This window comes from Microcaecilia unicolor, unplaced genomic scaffold (genome assembly GCF_901765095.1).
Source record: "Microcaecilia unicolor unplaced genomic scaffold, aMicUni1.1, whole genome shotgun sequence".
Lineage (NCBI taxonomy): Eukaryota > Metazoa > Chordata > Amphibia > Gymnophiona > Siphonopidae > Microcaecilia > Microcaecilia unicolor.
The window spans coordinates 9,372-25,302 of NW_021963176.1; the positions used below are offsets into that span (position 1 = coordinate 9,372).

Below are 15,931 nucleotides of genomic sequence, written 5' to 3' on the forward strand. Positions count from 1 at the left end.
GTAGTTGAGATGAATGAGAACAGCTGGGATAAGCTGAATGGTCTTTATCGGCTGTCATTTTCTTTGTTTCAAAACACCAGTGTTAGAGTGACCCATGAAACCAGCTCCCTTACAGAAAGGGTAAAATCTGCACTTGAAAACGTGTGCATTTTTATTGTAGCTCTAATCCTTGTATTAAAAAAAATCTTCGCAGAATTTGATCATTGATTCTGTGCTGAATTCCTATTTCAAATGCGTTAGTGTTTTGTACAGCGCTACGTAACCCTAGTAGCGCTCTAGAAATGTTAAGTAGTAGTAGTGTGATGTCTGCATGGGGTTCTGATGAGCTCTTCAGCTGTTTGTGCTGTGTTCATGATTTATGTGGGCAAGTGTGACGCATGCATGGAAGTATGATGAAAATTAGCATAACAGCACTGCCATCCCCTTCCTTCTTCCCCCATACACCAGATTTCTGTAATTTATAATGGAGGGTTAATAAGTGGCAAAGACATTGTTAAGAAGGGAGATCTTTACTAGGCTCGGTCGACCAACACTGGCCAATCTGGATCATTTTGAGCTTGGATTTCAAAAAAGTGAATAACCAAATCTAAAATCCAAGTTACCTGGTAGATCATAGTGGAGAAGAACATACCCTGAAGTGAGAGGTAGCGGTCACGTGAGACATAAACTGGTGTTTGAAATGAAAGGAAATGAGTGAGTGTTTTAATCACTCTCTGCAAACCCCTTATATTACAGAAGCAATAATAAAGATTTATTCTAAAAGCCCCTTCTATTTTATGGCTCATCTGGAGAAGTCTTTGAGAGCCTCACCACTAAGTTCCACTAGATGTGTTAGAGGGAAATTCATTCTCTTGGCATACCTGTACTTGGGGAGTTCTGCTGTGTCATAAGGGAGGGAAGGGATTTTGGATTTAGCTCACTCCTGGTTACACTAGGTGTTTTCTTGTCCTTGGAGAGATTACAGTCTTACATTTGCCTCAGGAACAGTGGAAGATTTAGGGGCTCATTGTGAAAGCACTTAGCCTTCCAAAGTTCCATAGGTTTCTATGAAACTTTGGAAGGCTAAGTGCTTTCATAATATGCCTCTTAGTGTTCCTTGTCATCAGCAGCAAATGAATTCATTAACTAATGGGTTGTATCCGCCTACCAACAGGTGGACATAGAGAACACTGAAAAACCATAGTGCCTCTTGGACGGCTAGCCCCAACTGCCTTCAGTATTTCTCTATCTCCCAGCAGGTGTGGACGTAGCTTGACAGGTACAGTGGAAGATTTAGTGACTTGCCCAGGATCATAAAGAGTCACAGTAGGACTTAACCCCTGGCTTCTTAGTCTTTCGCTCTGACCATTAGCTTGTTTCTCTTCTCCATGGAACTAATCCCATGCTTGTCTCTTCCATCTACAGTTACGTTATCGACGGTGCCACAGCTCTCTGGTGTGCAGCTGGAGCTGGCCACTTTGAGGTTGTCAAACTGCTGGTTAGTCATGGAGCCAATGTCAACCACACCACAGTCACAAACTCGACTCCCCTGAGAGCGGCATGCTTTGATGGCAGGCTGGACATTGTGAAATACCTGGTGGAAAACCATGCCAATATTAGCATCGCTAACAAGTATGACAACACGTGCCTCATGATTGCAGCGTATAAGGGTCATACGGATGTGGTGAAGTACCTGTTAGAACAGCATGCCGATCCTAATGCCAAAGCCCACTGTGGTGCCACCGCGCTTCACTTTGCTGCAGAAGCAGGCCACCTAGATATTGTGAGGCAGTTGATGAAGTGGAAGGCAGCCATGGTGATGAACGGTCATGGGATGACACCTTTGAAAGTGGCAGCTGAAAGCTGCAAAGCCGATGTGGTGGAATTGCTGCTCTCTCACCCGGACTGTGACTCCCTTAACAGGATTGAAGCTTTGGAACTCCTGGGCGCTTCATTTGCCAACGATCGAGAAAATTATAACATTATGAAGACATATCAGTATTTGTACTTGGCAATGCTGGAAAGGTATAGGGATTCTGAGAATATCTTGCAGAAATCTGTCCTCCCACCTGTTGAAGCTTATGGGAATAGACGTGAATGCCAAACTCCTCAGGAACTGGATTCCATTGTACATGACACAGATGCACTACACATGGAAGGACTTATTGTTCGGGAAAGGATTTTGGGTTCTGATAACATTGACGTATCTCATCCAATAATTTACCGTGGTGCAGTGTATGCAGATAACATGGAGTTTGAACAGTGCATCAAACTGTGGCTTCACGCTTTGCATTTAAGACAGAAAGGGAACCGGAATACCCACAAGGATCTCTTGAGGTTTGCTCAGGTCTTCTCCCAGATGATCCACTTGAATGAACCAGTCAAAGCAAAGGACATTGAAAGTGTGCTGAGATGCAGTGTCGTGGAGATAGAGAGGGGGACATCGAGGATTGAGGGCACTCCGGATGCTGAAGTACACACAGCTCTGGACAACTACGAGTGCAACGTCTTTACGTTTCTGTACCTGGTGTGTATCTCCACCAAAACTCAGAGCACCCCTGAGGAGCAGGCCAGCGTTAACAAGCAGATCTACAAACTTATCCAGCTGGACCCCAGGACCCGTGATGGCTCCAGCCTGTTGCACCTGGCTGTCAATTCCAGCACACCGGTGGACGACTTCCACACCAACGATGTCTGCAGCTTTCCTAATGCACTGGTCACCAAGCTGCTAATAGATTGTGGTGCAGATGTGAATGCTGTGGACCATGAGGGCAACAGTGCACTCCATGTCATCGTGCAATACAACCGTCCCATCAGTGACTTCCTGACTTTGCACGCCATCATTATAAACTTGGTGGAAGCTGGTGCCCACACAGACATGACCAACAAACACAAGAAAACGCCTCTAGACAAGAGCACCACAGGAGTGTCCGAGATCCTGCTAAAAACTCAAATGAAGCTGAGTCTGAAGTGCCTGGCTGCACGGGCAGTGAGAGTGCATGAGCTCCAGTACCAAAACCAGATCCCAAAGCCCTTGAGAAGTTTGTGGAATTTCATTAGCTGAGTCCATGCATAAAAAACAGCTCTCCTGGGTTTCTTTGTTTTTTCTGTTTTGTTTAGAAGTGCAAATGGTAAACTCTGTTCAGATTTTTTTTTCCTCTCTCCCCCCCCCACCCACCCCCCACCCCTCCACTAAGCCACAGCCATTCCTAACCCTGAGTCAGCAGCCCTCAGGTATGATACATCTCACAAAGCAATATACCTCTGATGGTTAATCTGCGGCGGTCAGCTTGATTTTTAGTACTGTCCTGCACTTGGGAGGTAATTCTGTAAGGAGCTGCCTCGTTGTAGGTGACAGAGTAGTGGACAAGTGTTTGCTAGTGGATGTATGAATGGATTATTCTGTAACTTACATGTGTTCCACCTAACATCTAGGCGTGAACGTTTTACACCAGCCATAGAGGTGTAAGGCATGTTTTCTGCCATGTATACATAGTACATAGTAGATGACTGCAGAAAAAGACCTGCACGGTCCATCCAGTCTACCACTGCTCTTTAAAGAAATGTAGCACCAGCGTACCCTCTTGCAGTCATCATGTTGTAGACTTGCCTCATAATGCTTGGGCTCCAGGTACATCAGGCCACACATGATAACTTCTGGAAGGTGGGATGTTTGACCACGGAAATACAAATCCTGGAGACAAATATCTTAAAAGCTTCTTTATTGATGAAAGGACTCGACACAACTGTTGTGTTTTGGCCCACTGGCCTGCATCAGGAGTCTTAAATGCCTGAAACGCAGTGGGGTCCGTATCACGAACCTGGCGCTAGCAGGTCACTAAGAGTGTAGCATGAAACGTTTCATGCTACACTCTCTTAGTGACCTGCTACGAGCCAGTTCACCAGAAAGGTCTTTTTCAAGACCACTTCTGCGTATAGCCAATCACATAGCGCCAGGTTCGTGATACGGACCCCGCTGCGTTTCAGGCATTTAAGACTCCTGATGCAGGCCAGTGGGCCGAAACACAACAGTTGTGTCGAGTCCTTTCATCAATAAAGAAGCTTTAAAGATATTTGTCTCCAGGATTTGTATTTCCGTGGTCAAACATCCCACTTTTACCTGTATTTGTGTTTCCCCGTGGGGAGTTCGAGTTCTTCCGCTTGATCGCGGATTTTTTTGAACTTCTGGAAGGTGCCAGAAGCTGCTGAATTTCGCTGACTCCTTTGCACACAGTGAATAGAAACCATGCTTGTGAGAAATGCTAGCCTGTATAAAGTTGAAGTGTCTCTTCCTTTGGTTATTGTCAGATAACTGGAGACATTGGTGCTGGTAAGGAGATGCTGGACGTTAAATTTTCCACAAGAAACTGTCAGTTGCTGACATTCTCCAAGATTTCATATGTGCACAATGCTGATTTGGGAACGGAGAGCAAGATTTCACCACCTGTCCCCACAAATGATGCTCATAATCTGTTACCCTCCATGAAGTTCCATAAAGCTAAGGCAGGCAGAGAGTTGTCAGATTTGCCTTTGCCCAGGAAATTGTACGATGACCCTTTGTCCTGGGTTGTCGTCGTGTGTTTTTTAGTTCGTCTGCTTGTCCATTCTGAGTTCTTCCTGGACTTTCTCTCTGGAATGTTTCAAAAGAAGTTGCCTTTCCCGGCACCCTTGTTTGCAATTATTTTGGAATATTCGGAGAGACGCACCGCGGCCTTGCAACTTCATATAGGCTGCAGGTTCTTGCAAGAATGTTCTATTCACTGTGTCCAAAGGAGTGAGCGACTAAAGCAGCCTCTGTCTTTTTGTTAGCATTAAGGGGGTACTGCTCAAGAGTGTGCTGAAACAGAAGTTAATGGTCATTTTAAGTACCAACGGCACTTAAGCACTAATTCTTTAACTGGATGCCTAACTGCAAAGGGGGCATCGCATGGGTTGCTCGTGGACATCCTCCAGCGTTGGCGCATGCTTTATTGAATGCTGTCAGGTGCTCGTATACTTGGCGTAGAACACGCGCCAAATGCCTAGCATTCACTAACGCATTAAACGCACAGACTTGCTGTTATGGAATGACTAGCTTAGCGCCTTGGTTTCAGGCACCTAATTTTTAGTACTTTATGAAATTACGTCTGTATTTTTGTGACCCACTGAGATCATGTAGATACGTGGGATATAAGTTGCCCTCTAAAGGCGATAATTCCCTTCCGTAAGTGGTGGTAGTTATGCACGTAAATGTTTAGACTGGCGTTTGTGTGTGCGTGTAAGCGCCAGACGCTGTTCTGCGGTTATGCCCTGAGTATCTGCAGCGCTGAAGGGCTCTGGCTGCTGTACCTGTTCATGTCCCTATGTTCCTCCTAGACGCTGTCTTTTATAGAATTGGCCAGTAAGTGCAGTTCAATAGGAAAAGCATGCTGACATCCACCGTTTGATAATCTGGCACTTCGGATGCTCTCTGCCTATGAGAACCACTTCCCCCCGAGGGTTTGGTAAAGTGCCAGAGGTACAGACAGAGGTAGACACCACCCTTTAAACAATGTGTGTAGAGATGAGTCCCGTTCTAGGCTGCCTAATGTTTACAGATTACGCTCTTAAGATTAAGGCCCCTTCCTAAAAACCTCTGTCGTTGAGCATCGCTTCAACTTCTGAAGGGATCTGCTCAGTCTCTTACTTTCCTAATGTTTTTATTCCATTTTATTTTGGTGGATTCACACGGTACTCTTTAAACATCCTATGCTGGCAGTGGATTGAATGCGTGTGTGTGTGCTGAATTAGGTTTCAGTGAATGTGAATTTTGTGATTATAGACTTTATACTTCTCAAATGCTATTTTAGTACAAAGAAAAACATTGCTGGTAGTGTTAAAGACCTGCTGTTTTGGGCCTGTCAGTGCAGAGGAACTATGGTCTTGTGATGTGTCTTGACTACCCTTAACTATGAGGTGGGGCCTCGTGTGTGGACCGTGGAAATTGGCAGTTCAGGGTGCTCTTCTGTGGGTTTGTGACTGTACAGTCAGGATTTTACATACAGTTTGGCCAACATAAGCCCATAGGAGCAGCATGGTGTTCCTTACACGAGAATAGGTGCTTTGCTGCTCTTTGAATGGCCTTATGCTGTCACTAGCTCACAGGGGGACGGTGCCGGAAAACCGATTGTATGGGAAAGTGTTAATAGCCAAATGACATTCTTATCCTCTGCTGCCTTCAGACTCAGCAGCTGGCAGCTCACCTTGAGGGAGGGGGTGCAGTCGGTGAGCATTTATATGCCAAGAGAGGGGATTATGGTTTATCACTGCTACATAGATTTCAGGAATGCCCACACAGCCTGTTTCACTCCTATACACTAGTCCATGACTGGAAAAATAATAATTGAAATGCTTTCTACCTGCAAAGAGCTCTGTAGTTTTGCTGACTTTAGCCAAGCCATTTTTTTTTTTTTTTTTACTGGCAGTTCAGTTCTAATCTGACTCTGCTGCTGAATCACTGACTTAGTGACTTTGTTATTCCTTATTTGACAGTAATAACATTTTCCTTCCCTCTCCGGTGCTAACAAAATTCCAGCCAGCATGTGGATCAGTGGTGGGTCAGGACCACGCTATCGAAATGCCCAGTAAAGGTGATAAGTTTGCAATATATTTTTTTATAACAAAAGAGGTCTACGATTCATCTTCCAATATACAGAGGTCAAATTGTGTGTGCTGTTGTACGGACTGCATGTGGGCTAAAGCAGTCTTTATGGAGGGCTTCTTGCATTTAAATGTCCCTGTTTAATGTGCCACCTCTGCAGTTCTTTTCAGAAAGGAAGAAATGATTTAATAACTTTGTCATTAAACCAAAACCTGCACAACTGTCTTAAGCTCTTAGTGTGGTGGTCCTGCTGTGTAAAGTGTTTGCAATGTGCAGTCATTTCTGAGTTACTTGGTTGGTGGGAGTCCAGCACAACTCTGGCCCTGGCTGAAGCCTGGACATTTATAAGCAGCTGAACTTCCTTTTTTACGGTTTGACATGGGACCTTCCATTTGATTCTTGGGTCTGCTTGCTGCTCTCCTTCCTCTGGTGCAAGACAGATTGCGGGGGTACTTGGAAGCAGCTCCTGGCTGCTGTGATCTGTAAGTATTCTGCCTCGGAAGGATTTAAATTCTGAGGGAAAGGATGTTAGTGGTATGCTGCAAGGTTTGGTTCTTTTTTTTTAAACATTTTTGTAAGCAATGTTGCTGAAGAGCTGCCTGGTAATGTTACCTCTTTGCAGATGATACCAAAATCTGCAATAGGCTAGAGACCCCTGATGAGGAAGGACTTTGGAATGGTTTGGAATTTGGCAGCTTAAATTTAATGCTAAAAAATGCAAGGTCTTGCATTTGGGCTGCTGGGAACGGTACAGTTTAGTGGGTGAAGAACTTTTGTACGTGATTTGTATGTGATGATCTTAAGGTGGCCAAACAGGTAGGAAAAAGTGACAGCAAAAGTTAGAAGGATGCTTGGGTGCATAGGGAGAGGAATGGCCAGTGGGGAAAAAGGTGGTGATGCCCCTGTATGAATCTGATGACCCCATTTAGAATATTGCGTACAGTTACGGAGACCCCCACCTTCAAAAAGATATAAACAGGACGGAGTCGGTCCAGAGGGTGGCTATTAAAATGGGGACAGACTTTAACGATCTGTACTTTGGAAGAAAGGCGGGAGAGGGGAGATATGATAGAGACATTTTAATACTTATGTAGGGTAAATGCCCAGGAGGCAAGTCTCTTTCAATTGAAAGGAAGCTCTGGAATGAGTGGGCGTAGGATGAAGGTGAAAGGGGGTAGACACAGAAGAAACCTGAGGAAATACTTCTTTGGAAAGGGTGGTGAATATGTGGAGCGACCTTCCAGTGGAAGTGGTGGAGATGAAAACAGTAGCTGAAAGTACATAGGATCACAGAGTAATACTACTACTCATTTCTATAGTGCTACTAGACATATGCAGCGCTATACACATTATATGCAGGTGCTTTCTCTGTCCCTAGGGGGCTCACAATCTAAGCTTTTGTACCTTGGGCAATGGAGGTTAAGTGACTTACCCAAGGTCACAAGGAGTGCAGTGGGATTCGAACCCGAGTTGCCAGGATCAAAGTCCACTGCACTAACCATTAGGCTACTCCTACACTAATAGGGAGAATAGATGGCATGGATGAGCAGACTGGATAGGCTTATGGTCTTTACCTGCCTACATTTTTCTATGTTTCAATGCACCATGTGTTTTCTAGGGTCAAAGTGCTTTTCTGGCCCTGTTTTATTGGAAATATTTTTACATTTGAAACTGTCTTAGAAGCCAGCATTGTGTGAAATGTAGCAGGATTTTCCATCCTTAGCCCAGCCTTTTTGTCTGTTGAACTAACCTTTTGATACTATACCTTTATAAGCTCCTAAGGGGAGGGAAGGGTGATGGGAGGGAGCGTTCTATATGGTGTGGTTGAGATGGCAGGTGGGAAAGGTACAAGTAAGAAGGGAGCAGTGTCATCACATTGGGCTGAAAACCAGGGGAAGTGGGCTGAATTCCCACTGCAGCTCCCAGGGGAAGTGGGCTGAATTCCCACTGCAGCTCCTTGTGACCCTGGGCAATTCACTTAACCCTCCATTGCTCCAGGTATAAAACTTAGATTGTGAGCCCACTAGGGCTGGGGGTGGATCCCAGGGGTTTGGATTGGATTAGAGCCTCTGATAGGCATGGGTCAGCATGCTGGTATGCACAGAGAACTGGGTTTGAGCTGAGAATCGGTTCTTTCCATTCCCCAAGATAGCGATATGTGCTGATCAGTGGTGTAAATTCAGCCCCTGCTGCTACTCCTTATTCTGTGGTGAATACTCCCCTTTTTTGGGGGGGTCTGGAAGGAACTCTAGTTTCTTGTCTTCCTAGCCAAGGACTGGTCTAAGTTTGGTGGAGATATAAGGGAAAAATCCCTATCTAGCTGCAATTTAAAGTTAAGAGTTAATGCAAAAATATACAGTTGTGTGTCCAGGGTACAGGAATTCAGGGGCCCAGTTCATAACAAGAATGACATCCTGAAATGTACCAGAAGAGTCCTTGGTATGATGGTGTCTGATTTCAAGGTAGCAAAACACTGTTAAGATGGGGGCTAGAGCTGGAGGCATGCTAAGTTGCATACGGAGAAGTATAACTGGAGCCCCTGTTCTGCTGTGTGTCTGATGTCATGGGAAGGGATTTGAGATTTAGCTTATGCCTTCCCACAAGTAGCTCAAGGTGACTTGCATTCAGGTACAGTAGGAATTCCCTGGCCCACAGAATTTGGTCTTTGCCATAGAAGAGACCAATTCCCTTGATTTTAACTCGTGGATCGGGAAAGAGACGGAGGAATAGGTAAACTAAGTCACTTGGGCATTGAAGAAGAAGGGACGATAGAGGAGATAAGAGTCCGAGGAGTGTAATGTGGGACATGGATAAAAACGACAGGGAATGTGGAGAGTGGAGAGCTTGAGCATTGAAGAAGAAGGGAAGATAGAGGAGATAAGAGTCCGAGGAGTGTAATGTGGGACATGGATAAAAACGACAGGGAATGTGGAGAGTGGAGAGCTTGGGCATTGAAGAAGAAGGGAAGTACATAAGTACATAAGTACATAAGTAGTGCCATACTGGGAAAGACCAAAGGTCCATCTAGCCCAGCATCCTGTCACCGACAGTGGCCAATCCAGGTCAAGGGCACCTGGCACGCTCCCCAAACGTAAAAACATTCCAGACAAGTTATACCTAAAAATGCAGAATTTTTCCAAGTCCATTTAATAGCGGTCTATGGACTTGTCCTTTAGGAATCTATCTAACCCCTTTTTAAACTCCGTCAAGCTAACCGCCCGTACCACGTTCTCCGGCAACGAATTCCAGAGTCTAATTACACGTTGGGTGAAGAAAAATTTTCTCCGATTCGTTTTAAATTTACCACACTGTAGCTTCAACTCATGCCCTCTAGTCCTAGTATTTTTGGATAGCGTGAACAGTCGCTTCACATCCACCCGATCCATTCCACTCATTATTTTATACACTTCTATCATATCTCCCCTCAGCCGTCTCTTCTCCAAGCTGAAAAGCCCTAGCCTTCTCAGCCTCTCTTCATAGGAAAGTCGTCCCATCCCCACTATCATTTTCGTCGCCCTTCGCTGTACCTTTTCCAATTCTACTATATCTTTTTTGAGATACGGAGACCAGTACTGAACACAATACTCCAGGTGCGGTCGCACCATGGAGCGATACAACGGCATTATAACATCCGCACACCTGGACTCCATACCCTTCCTAATAACACCCAACATTCTATTCGCTTTCCTAGCCGCAGCAGCACACTGAGCAGAAGGTTTCAGCGTATCATCGACGACGACACCCAGATCCCTTTCTTGATCCGTAACTCCTAACGCGGAACCTTGCAAGACGTAGCTATAATTCGGGTTCCTCTTACCCACATGCATCACTTTGCACTTGTCAACATTGAACTTCATCTGCCACTTGCACGCCCATTCTCCCAGTCTCGCAAGGTCCTCCTGTAATCGTTCACATTCCTCCTGCGACTTGACGACCCTGAATAATTTTGTGTCATCGGCGAATTTAATTACCTCACTAGTTATTCCCATCTCTAGAGGAGATAAGAGTCCGAGGAGTGTAATGTGGGAAATGGATAAAAATGACAGGGAATGTGGAGAGTGGAGAGCTTGGGCATTGAAGAAGAAGGGAAGATAGAGGAGATAAGAGTCCGAGGAGTGTAATGTGGGAAATGGATAAAAACGACAGGGAATGTGGAGAGTGGAGAGCTTGGGCATTGAAGAAGAAGGGAAGATAGAGGAGATAAGAGTCCGAGGAGTGTAATGTGGGAAATGGATAAAAACGACAGGGAATGTGGAGAGTGGAGAGCTTGGGCATTGAAGAAGAAGGGAAGATAGAGGAGATAAGAGTCCGAGGAGTGTAATGGGGGAAATGGATAAAAATGACAGGGAATGTGGAGAGTGGAGAGCTTGGGCATTGAAGAAGAAGGGAAGATAGAGGAGATAAGAGTCCGAGGAGTGTAATGTGGGAAATGGATAAAAACGACAGGGACAGTGGAGAGCTTAAGGGATGAAGGTAATAGGTAGTATGAAGATGAATTTGATGGAAGAGCAGTGAAGGGATAGGAGGAGGTGCTATGTGTGAGTGAGAGGGTGGGATGGGGAATAAATGGATCAGTGTCGGGAGTAGGTGTGTAACAGTAGAGCCTTATTCATTCGTTCTGATCTGATAGAAAATTGATAAGGCAGGCAAAAAGAGAAATTGAAAAGAAGCTTGCTGTAAGGGTAAAACCTCATAATAAAACCTTTTTCAGGTACATTTTGTAGCAAGAAGCCTGTGAGGGAAGTGGTTGGAGTATTAGATGGTCAAGGAGTAAAGGGGGCTTAGTAGGGAAACTAATTCTTTGTACAGCCTTCACTGAGGAAGGTGTAAGAGAGCTACCCTTGCCTAAGTGGAATTTAACTGTGATTATTCAGAGGAAAAAAATCTCAATGAACCTGTAAGATGAAAGAATAGCAACTCCCCTGGACTGGATGGTATACACCTCAACCTAAAACAAGTTAGTGAAATTCTAAGCCGACTATTAGGAATTGTGTAGGTCCCTGAGTGGGGCCAGTGTAATGCAAGTTGTTAAAAAGGCTTCCAGGGGTGATCAGGAAGCTACAGACCAGTGAGCCTGATGTCAGGACCAGGCAAACGTATCGAACGTATAGTAGTCATGGTTGGGACAAAGCCAATATGGATTTAGTCCAGGCAACTCTTGCCTATCAATCTGCTACATTTGTTTGTAGGTGGGTAAAGGTGATGGAGATGCTTTCTGAAAATCCAGAGGCATTATCTCATTTTGCAGAGTACCTCATGAGGGTCTCTTGAGGAAATTTTAAAAAAAAACTCATTGGGGGGGGGGGGGGGGGGAGGATTTGGATTTAGCTCATGCCTTTTCCACTAATAGCAGCTCAAGACAAGTTCCTGTTTTCAGAGTATGTATAATCTGTACTTTAATCAAATCACCTAACTCCCCCTTGATTTAAGATCACAAGCAGCAAGTTTGAACCCTGGCTTCCCTGGTTCTCATCCTGTTGCTTTAACCATCAAACTACTCCATTTTTGTGCATTAGGAATGGGTTAATAGAAAATGAGAGTACGGCTAAATGGTTCGGGTTTTTTTTTTTCCAGTGGAGAAATGTGGATAGTGGAGCACTTAACACATTTATAAGTAACTAGTAAAAGAGGCCCGTTTCCAACAGAAAGGAAACAGGCACTAGCAAGGTTCCAGGGCCCCCTGCCTCCCTCCGTCCTCTAAGTTCCAGGCCCCCTCCGCTTAGAGTTCCATGCCCCCTACCTGCCTTCCTCCCTCGGAGTTCCACGCCCCTCCCCACCTGCCTCCCTCCCTCTCCGAGTTCCAGGCACCCCTCCCCCTCTCTCATCCCATGTGGCTTCCGAGTGCAAGCAGGATGTATGCTGCTGCCCCTCCCCTTCGTAACTGCAGGCTGTTGTTTTAAACTTTTTACTTCCTGCTCCTGGGAACAGTGAAGTGCAGCACGCACGGACACCGCTTCAGACTTCCTTCGCTTTCGCTTCTGTTTCAGCTGTTCCTCTGGTCCCGCCCTTCCGCAAACAGGGAATGAGGGCGGGACCAGAGGAACAGCTGAAACAAGCGAAAGTAAAGGCAGTCTGAAGCGGCGTCCGTGCGGTCAGGACTTCACTGTTGCCGGCGGAGCAGGAGGTAAAAAGTTTTAAACAGCTGGCATTTACGAAGGGCTGGGGCACCGGCACACGTCCTTGCACTCAGCGGCCACAGCGAGGGAGGGAGGCGCTGGGTGGCAGAACTCAGACGGGAGTGGGGCCGTCGTACTGGAGTGGGCCCGTGGAACTCGGACGGACAGGAGTGGAGGGAGGGAGGTAGGGGGTCATGGAACTTTGGGGGGGGGGGGGGCATTTTTTACTCACCGCTGGTGGCTGCTGTTGGGTTCCCTTCCCAGTGGTCTGCCCTGTGAAGGCCCACTCATCTTGGAAGAGAGCCTACCTGCCTCCCACTGGCACTGATGAGGGGCCTGGTGCATCCTTATTGAGCAGAATGGAGGGCCATGGCTCCACTGAAGGTGCTTTGAAAGGAACAATGCACTGGTCACCCTCGGTACAGCAGTCACCTTGGTGACTGTTGTGACCAGAGCATCTGTCTTAGGAAAAGACCAATGGTGTTGAAAGGTGTTGTTTCAACCTCGAGCAGCACTATCTAAAATCCTATCTAGGTGATGTGTGAGGTCTGCCACATTCGCCCCAGGCAGGCAAGTCACCAGGCGATCCTCACATCCACCAGCCACCCAGTTATCTATATGCCTAATGATTGAATCACCAACTACAACAGCTGTCCTAACCTTTCCCTCCCGGGCAGCATTTGGAGACATATCCTCGGTGCGAGAGGATAGTACATCCCCTGGTGGGCAGGTCCTGGCTACAGGAGTACTTCCTACTTCACCAGGGTGATGCTCTCCTAGGAGACCTCCCTCCTCCAAGGTAGCACAGGGGCTACCAGACTGGAGGTGGGACTTCTCTACAACATCCCTGTAGGTCTCCTCTATGTACCTCTCAGTCTCCCTCAACTCCACCAAGTCTTCTACTCTAGCCTCTAGAGAACGGACATGTTCTGTGAGAGCTAGGAGTTCTTTGCATTGAGCACACACATATAACATCTCACCAACTGGGAGATAATCATACATATGACACTCAATGCAAAAGACTGGATAGCACCCCTCTCGCTGCTGGACTGCTGACTCCATCTTAGTGTTCTTGAGTTTTTCAATTATTTAAAACTTGCTACAGTATTAAGGATATTAGCCTAGTATAAAAATGTCTTTTAGGTTATGTGGAGGGGCATAATTGAATGAAAACGTCTATCTCCATGGGCGTTTATCTCCGAGAACGGGTCCGTGAAGGGGCGGACCGAACCGTATTTTCGAAAAAAATAGACGCCCATGTTTTATTCGACAATTTGTGAGCTGTGCGTTTTTGTTTTTCAGTGATAATGGAAAATGAAAGTGCCCAGCTCAAAAACGAATAAATCCAAGGCATTTGTTCGTGGGAGGGGCCAGGATTCGTAGTGCACTGGTCCCCCTCACATGCCAGGACACCAACCGGGCACCCTAGGGGGCACTTTTACAAAAACAAAAAAAAAAGTTAAAAGAGCTCCCAGGTGCATAGCACCCTTCCCTTGTGTGTTGAGCCCCCCAAATCCCCCTCAAAACCCACTGCCCACAAGTCTACACCATTACTATAGCCCTAAGGGGTGAAGGGGGGCACCTACATGTGGGTACAGTGGGTTTGGGGGGGTTGGACAACTAAGCATTAAGCAGCACAATTGTAACAGGTAGGGGGGGGATGGGCCTGGGTCCACCTGCCTGAAGTCCACTGCACCCCATAACAACTGCTCCAGGGACCTGCATACTGCTGCCAGGGAGGTGGGTATGACATTTGAGGGTGAAAATAAAAAGTTGTGAAACATCATTTTTTGTGGTGGGAGGGGGTTAGTGACCACTGGGGGAGTCAGGGGAGGTCATCCCTGATTCCCTCTGGTGGTAATCTGGTCATTTAGGGCACTTTTTGGGGCCTTATTCGTGAAAAAACAGGGTCCAGGAAAAGTGCCCTAAATTCTAGCTACAAACGCATACTTTTTTTCCATTATCGGCGAAAGGCGCCCATCTCTCCTCGGCTGATAACCACGCCCCAGTTCCACCTTCGCCACGCCTCTGACACGCCCCCGTCAACTTTGTACGCTTCCGCGATGGAGTGCAGTTGAAAACGTCCAAAATCGGCTTTCCATTATACCGATTTATTCGTTTTTGTGAGATAAACGTCTATCTCCCAATTTGGGTCGAAATCTAGGCGTTTTTCTCTTTCAATTATAAGGTGGATAGTATATTGTATGTTTCTTTCTTCGATGGTAATGAAATGTATTTAAAACTCTGTAGGAGCACTTCTTGCTTGGTACTCTAATTACAATAACTGACTATAAATGAAGAGTTGTCCTAGGGGTGGGCGGGAAGACTAAACTAGATCCTGCAGTGCCTGCTAGATTTCTATCTGTTTATGCTGTGGTACAAAGTTTTTAAAACAGTGGAAAAGATTATGGAGATTAGTTGATGAAATTTGCTTTTTATATTTTTATTTTGCATAACACTAACCTACAATTCCTCCTTTAAACCCCAATCTTTAAGTTCCCAAAGCACAAAGCAAAATCGTGTTCACTTATCAGAGAAATGTCCTCTTCTCCTGAAACTTCTCAGAAAGAAAGTTCAGTGGGACCTTGCCTCTTTATATAGTTTTGAATCTAAGGGGCCTCTTTTAAACAGACTCTTTGAAGCTGACTCAGCAACCTATGCAAGTATTCTACTTCCCCACACCTTAATTAACACTTAATTGAGGTTGCTGGGTGAGCTACCTCTCCAGCACCCAAGGAACAGAAACTAACTGCCAGAGAAATGTCCTCTTCTCTGAACTTCTCAGAAAGTACATATCAACTGTGGGGAAATGATTTTCACCTGAGCTATGTCAATGCCTTTCATCTTATGATTGCTTTTTTTTCCATCAGATGTGATCCATCTTTCTCAACAGTTAAAACATTTCAAGGTGTTTAATAAAATGTTTTCCTAATGCAGACATACCTTGGGATAACCTCTGGTGTTGGGATTGCAGTATTCACAATGGCCACCAGAGGGAAGCATTATCTTACTTTGCTGCGAAAGGTCTGGATCTCAGTTGAGTTGGCATTGGAAGTAGGATTAACATTGATCAGCCAGTGGTTGGAGAAACCACACAGTACAGAGACTAAGCGAAACCAATCAGGTGCAAACATAGTTTTTATTACTTCGTTTTACAGAGTGCAGATAGGAAAGGGGGAAATGGAGCAGGTAGTGTGATCTTAAGATTGTAGAGCTC

General features: G+C 45.7%; 1 protein-coding gene across 1 annotated transcript; it reads left to right on the plus strand.

Moving 5' to 3' along the window:
* The first annotated feature begins 1,381 nt into the window (after window positions 1-1,381).
* LOC115459044 (protein fem-1 homolog B-like) lies at window positions 1,382-6,809 on the plus strand. The gene is given in 3 exon segments (XM_030188909.1): window positions 1,382-3,008; window positions 3,011-3,643; window positions 4,172-6,809. Coding segments are annotated over 2 exon segments (1,656 nt in total). The 3' UTR covers window positions 3,040-3,643; window positions 4,172-6,809.
* Window positions 6,810-15,931: the final 9,122 nt, after the last annotated feature.